At 35.0% G+C, this 6,201-nt stretch overlaps 1 protein-coding gene across 1 annotated transcript in view; it reads left to right on the top strand.

Annotated features, from left to right (window-relative positions):
* LOC107677898 (ceramide synthase 6-like) overlaps window positions 1-6,201 on the top strand; it is a 51,662-nt gene continuing 45,461 nt past the window's right edge. Inside the window, exons 1-3 of the mRNA XM_016472966.1 lie at window positions 1-30; window positions 728-897; window positions 4,623-4,728. Coding sequence (XP_016328452.1) covers window positions 1-30; window positions 728-897; window positions 4,623-4,728 — 306 coding nt within the window. The remainder of the gene's footprint in view (window positions 31-727; window positions 898-4,622; window positions 4,729-6,201) is intronic.

The raw sequence follows: 6,201 nt of genomic DNA, 5'->3' as shown, positions 1-6,201 counted from the left end.
ATGTCAGCTCTAAACTGCTGGATGATGCAAGTTTGTTAAAAAGGTCGGAGTGGGGTCATTTGAGCCAAAAGTCCTGGGGTAAGTCAGTTGAGCCAGTGGCTCACCGCTTCTTATGATTATAAAGTTTCTGTAAATGTTAAATTTTAAATTGTACTGTAAATTGTACTGTAATTTTACATTATACTATTCATTTTAAACATTTTTGATTTTGTTCTTTGTTTTGAACTTGGTTTTGTTCTGAAAATTGTACAATTTTAAATAGGTCCTGTTTATGATATAATTGCCCATTGAAGTTTTTATGAAATTGTATTTCCCCACAACATTTATCAGTGGGATCTTAAGTTCTATTAGCCCAGGTCTGTGAGGTCAATTGCAGTCTGTTTTTTTTTTATTCTTCAATTGTAACTTTATTTTGTTCTGAAATTTTTAATTAAAAATAAAAATGCCTTCAAAGTTGTGAACTGTATCTTTAAATAAAACTTTTCAGAAGTCATCCATTCTATTATCCAAACCTCTTTGTCCTTATTAGGGTCGTGGGGAGCTGGAGCCTAACCCAGCATCTTGAGCCACAGGCGAGGAAAACCCTGGATGGATGGCCAGTCCATCACAAGGCGCACACATCGATTTTAAGAAGTCATTTTTATTGAATTTTCTCTTCCTTTGATATAGCATGAGGTGAAAATTTTCAACTTTTTGTGGCTTGTGACTCAACTTACCCTCCCTCTAGGCTCAACTTACCTCTCACTGGGGGCAAGTTGAGAGGTTCTGGCTCCCGCACAACGTAACCTGGGCTGACTTGAAAAACACAGACGAGTCCACCTTTCCACAAGCCGAGGATCTGTATCTGGCGTGTCCTTTAGCATTCTGCATGTTTATGATCCGGCTGGTCTTTGAGAGGTACGTCCAGTGTCACATCTTCATCATCATCATCATCATCATCATCACTGCTGAAAATGTTTCGCTCAGGGTTCATCCTCAGCTGATGATGATGATGATGATGATGGGACAGGTTTGTGTTCCTTCACATTGTCACTGACTGCTTGCATGAATTAGGACAATGACAAGAACCCAGTATGGCCAATCTTCTGGAATAATGATAGTGATGAAAGTAGGTCAGTGCCTCTTTTTGTTGTGTAGAATCAGTCTTAGGTGTGCCATCTATTTTTGTTTTTTGTAACGGAATGCTTTTATAGCAAATCTAAAGTTTGAGAATTTTCACTGATTCCCAACACTGGGGTATGTTGTCACACTACTGTATGGGGTAAGTTGTCACAAAGGGAGCCTGTCATTTTCAGCACAAAAACAGTAAAACATTAATCAATTACTATGTGAATAAAAAAAAAATTTGAGTTTAATGTTTCCTATCATGCATTAATGTCATGAAAATGCATTAACCCAATTAAGACAATATTCTAGAAACCCATCCAAGCCGGTGACTAGCATATGCTTGTATTAATCAGAATTTTGGGTCAACTTATTTAAAATATTTACAAACATTTAAAAGAAACGTCATGGCCTACATTTTTAAGAGTCTCTTGACCTACATTTTGCTATTCATCACACTGCTGAATTCCTGAATATGCTGATTATATCTATACAGGAATATTTTAATAGCTGTGGAGCATGTAAACATCTTTTTTTTTTCAGCCATATTTCACCTACTCTAAATTATAGGATAAAAAAACAATAATAATAATAGGCCTGTCGCAATAATCAATATATCGACTTATCGCGTCTTTAAAATGACAATAATATCACTTATCGCAATTATTTCTGGGGCAATATATCGCACAACAAAAAGTTGTTATCGTGACAGGCCTAAATAATAATAATATGTTTTAATGTTTTTGAAAGAAGTCTATTATACTCACCAAGGTGGCATTTATTTAATCAAAAATACAGAAAAAAAAGTAATATTGTGAAAATGAGTACAAATGTTTTCAGTTTTAATATATTTAAAAAATGTAATTATGTAAGATTTTGATAATTTTTTTTTCAGGATTCTTTGATGAATAGAAATTTTAAATTTTAAATATTTAAAATATAATATATTTTATTACAATATTTTTTTGTAATATTACAAATGTATGTACTGTCAGTTTAATGCAACCTTGCTGAATAAATATATTAATTTCTTTAAAAAATAATATTGACCTCAGACTTTTGAATGTGTATATATAATAGTGTATAGGTAATTATAATCATACTCATATTTTTGTGTCCAATCATGATATGTCAACATTGAAAATACATTATTTGAGATTTTATCATAATTTCCTTCATTTTAAGTAGGAGCTGTTAGTAGCTAGTAACACCAAAAAACAAAAGTGTTATACAAAATATAGTAATTTAATATTTCTGTCTTGACTGTGGTGAATTCAATAGACGAAGCTTCATTTATTCAATGATGTGAACTCGTAATTCTTACTTATATTTAGATTAAATATTGGACACATTATTTTTGCACCTGATGTTGTTGATTTATATTAAGTGATGTGGAAAAATGAAAGTGGGAGATTCACCCAAACCTTGTTGAACAGTCAAAATAATTCCATAATACAATAACACCGAACCAGTGTTACATATAAAACCACTGCTAGAGAAACAAGCTTTTGTGCATTTGGACTTTTGACTAGTTACTGACATACAGTAAAGCCTGTTCCCCATGTGACAACTAGCCCCGGTCTCCTCTATATTGCAGTTTTATGATTGAGATTAGTTTATAAAACCAGTCAGTGTGCACCTGATATCAACATTATATCATACTTTCCAGTGAGTTATGAAACTTAAATATTAATTTTGCACTATTATGAACTTTGACATTTGAAACTGTGTTGGCTTTCAATGTCACAAAAGCAGCAGCTTTGACATATTCCCTGCGGGACGGCGCAGTGTCAAGTTTTGTGTTTATGTATGCCACAGACCATCTGCGCTTTACCTTCATCTGACAGAGTTCTTCAGATCTCTCCAGCTGAACTTTGGTCTGCGTAGTTAGGAGGTGAAATATCTCCTCTGGGATTGTGTCTAGGGAGGAAGACATATTTTTTATTATCAAAGTTAGTGTAGAAGTTTCACCCGTGTGTTCAGTCAGTTCTGGACAGCCTGAAACCTTTGGATCTGACTTTACATATAACAAAACGTTTGCAAAATAATAAAAAGCCATCAGTGTCCAACCCAAAGCTCCCGTGGTCTTCACTGTGGCATCACCTGACTTCCTCTGTGGAAAGACGACACACTATCTGAAGTACAAACATCCTCTTCCATCCTCCTGCGTTGCACAATCGCTGTAAATTTTTATGATGAGCAACAGCCCATTTATGGCATTTCAGCCCCACAAAAGCAAACAGTGCGCAGACCGCAAATCAATCGGGCCACCCATAACCTTATCGCAGCTCTTCAGCTTTATAGAAGAATCATTTCTAGAGCATTTTCTGCACTCAATTGCATTTTCATCGTGTGAGGGCTGTTAATTGGATGAGATTATTAATTAAGTGGCAAAAGCTCATTAAAACTGTCTGCTGTCACCTCCATTTCCATTCTTGTGACATCTTACTTGCCGTGCCCAGACTTAGAGACAAGTTTTGAGCATTCTTGCATATATATATATATATATATATTAGTGGTCTCTTATGCTAGAACCAAGGCTGCCTTTAATATTGTGAAATATTATTTCATCTTAAAATAACTGGTTTCTATTGTAATATATTTTAAAATGTAATTTATTCCTGTGATCAAAGCTGAATTTTCAGCATCATTACTCCAGTCTTCAGTGTCACATGATTCTTCAGAAATCATTCTAATATGCTGATTTGCTGCTAATATGCTGAAACATTTCTTATCATCAGTGATGCTGTTCAAAAAAACAGCATATATTTGAAATAGAAATACTTCATATCATTTTTGTAGCTATTGAGAACATTAGAAACATGTTTTGAGAGCATTTTTTTTTGGGAACAGGTTATAAAGAGAAAAATCTAAGAACGGATTCTCGAATAAGCACTATTGCTATGTTTTATTTGAAATATTTAAGAAATTGCCAGGTATCACTTCAGAAGTTGGACAAAAATATAAGCCGCTCAAAGAAATTATATGATTTGTTCACATCATTGATATTGTCGTGATAAAAGAAAACTAAATATGGCTTTCATAAATAGTGAGTTTAATATTTAGATTAAGATGAGGATATGAAAATGTACTGCACAGTAGCAGTGACCCATGAAATGTTTCTGCTGGTTGTCGTTCCTTTTTAACATTCTCATTATCAGATCAACTAGATAGAATCACATTAGCATAACAATACCTACTGTAATGCAGTCGCTGTGATCAGTGGTTTATTTCCTAATACACTCATGTTTATCAGACCTTCGCAAAAGCAGCCAGTCAGCTGCAGAAAGACAAAATGCTTACAGCTGGCCTGTGCGGTGTTAACGGCCCGTCTCTGAAGATTTTGCTCGGCCGCAGTGATTGCAAACAGGAGGACTTCTTTAGCGGTTTTACCTCAGAGGTTCCCTTTGAATATTGACTTTTAATGCAGCCTGTCAGACCTTCGGAATTATGTTAGCAGGCATTGGTATTACAAGGTATAAATCTAATAAAGCGTTCTTTGTTATTGGTTGTTTTAGGTTTATCGCAAGGCCATGTGCACTAGGTCTGAAAATCCAGGCCAACGGGCCGCAGAAAGCTCAGCCCAACGCCATTCTGGAGAAGGTCTTCACTGCCATCACCAAGGTACAGACCATGTTTCTTACCACAGTTAAAGAGGATTTATTGCTTCAGGAGGCTAAGAAAATCACTACAACACCGCTTTGAGTGGTTTACTGCTATTATAAAATGGCAGGAACAGCAGTTTGATCAAATAGGGTTATCACAAAAAAATTCAGTAAGCCAGTTTCAATAGGACAGCAGCAACTAATATATTAATATAAATATTAACACATTTAATCAAGACAACACATTCAAGTATGTCTCAGTTAAATTATTGGTATTTTTACTGCATTATTATTATTATTAATCCTTCTGCATCAATATAAGTTACATGTCCTTAGACTCTCAAAAATGGTCATAAAAATATTTTTTCCTGCTTTCGCTCACATTTTTTTTTTTTTTACCAACATCACTTATGTTCATAACTAACCCTTTAAATGCTAGTTTGTTTATATAATGCCACTGCTGTTTATGAAGAAAAAAATAATAATTTTACTTATGCTAAATGCTAAGCAGATTTTATTTTTTTGGAGATTACTACAGCAGACCTGCCAACCTGTACGCATTTTGCATAGCGGTACGCATTTTGACCTTAAAGTACGCTGGTACGATTTGTCACTAAACTACGCAAAAACCTGGTGACCTGTCCACGCGCAGTAAACAAGCAACAGAAAAAGATGAGGAGTTCAACCAATCAGAGTGTTTTTTCCAGTTTTGCATTTAAATATTTTCCGTGGGTTTTATTTCTCCCAAACTGGCGGTTTGTGTGTCCGTGAGTCGCGCGTTGAGATGAGGAAACACGTGCATGGTGCATCTGAAAAAGCAACATAAGCCGAGCATGACTTGTAATGCGGAGCGTTTCTAAACCTGTTGTCCAACATAACAGAACATTATAACATACTCCACAACATCAGACAAATGTTAGAAATAACTTCTGTCCTGATCTGATGTGGCTTCTTATCAAAGAATGACGCAGAAATATATTCTATACTCATACTGTAATAAAAGCTATGTCGCTTAGCAATGGACTATAAATATACTTATGAAAACACCCGAGGTGGTTTGAAGAACACAGATAAACATTGTCACTGTTGAGTGTTTATTGTCTTAATGTTCTCTTTGAATGTCATCATTAAAAGCGTTTCTGTCTTTCATTCAGTTACAGCGATAGCTGCTTTTGTCCATATTAGGGATTTCCTGGAGCGTGGTGAGCACTATTTCTTCGGTGATGCATATGTGGACTTTCTGCACAGGGGAGCCCTCTAGTATCCAGTATGAATGAAACATTACATGTGTTCATAGCACTAAATAATGGCCAATCTATAAAAATAATACTTCTCTCGAAAGAAATTTAAGGTAGACGTGATAATCCATGTTTTTCTACAGTGTACAACAATGTACCGGAGTTGTAATGAAAGTATACTGGAGTTTTTTTTATTTTTTTAAATAGCATTTAAAATCGCTAAAAAGAACTCTGTTGTGCCAAACCATCAGAAC

Source organism: Sinocyclocheilus anshuiensis, unplaced genomic scaffold, assembly GCF_001515605.1.
Source record: "Sinocyclocheilus anshuiensis isolate Anshui unplaced genomic scaffold, SAMN03320099.WGS_v1.1 scaffold164, whole genome shotgun sequence".
Classification (NCBI taxonomy): Eukaryota; Metazoa; Chordata; class Actinopteri; order Cypriniformes; family Cyprinidae; genus Sinocyclocheilus; species Sinocyclocheilus anshuiensis.
Note: the sequence above shows the minus strand (reverse complement) of the source record. Positions and strands in the feature narration are given on the sequence as shown.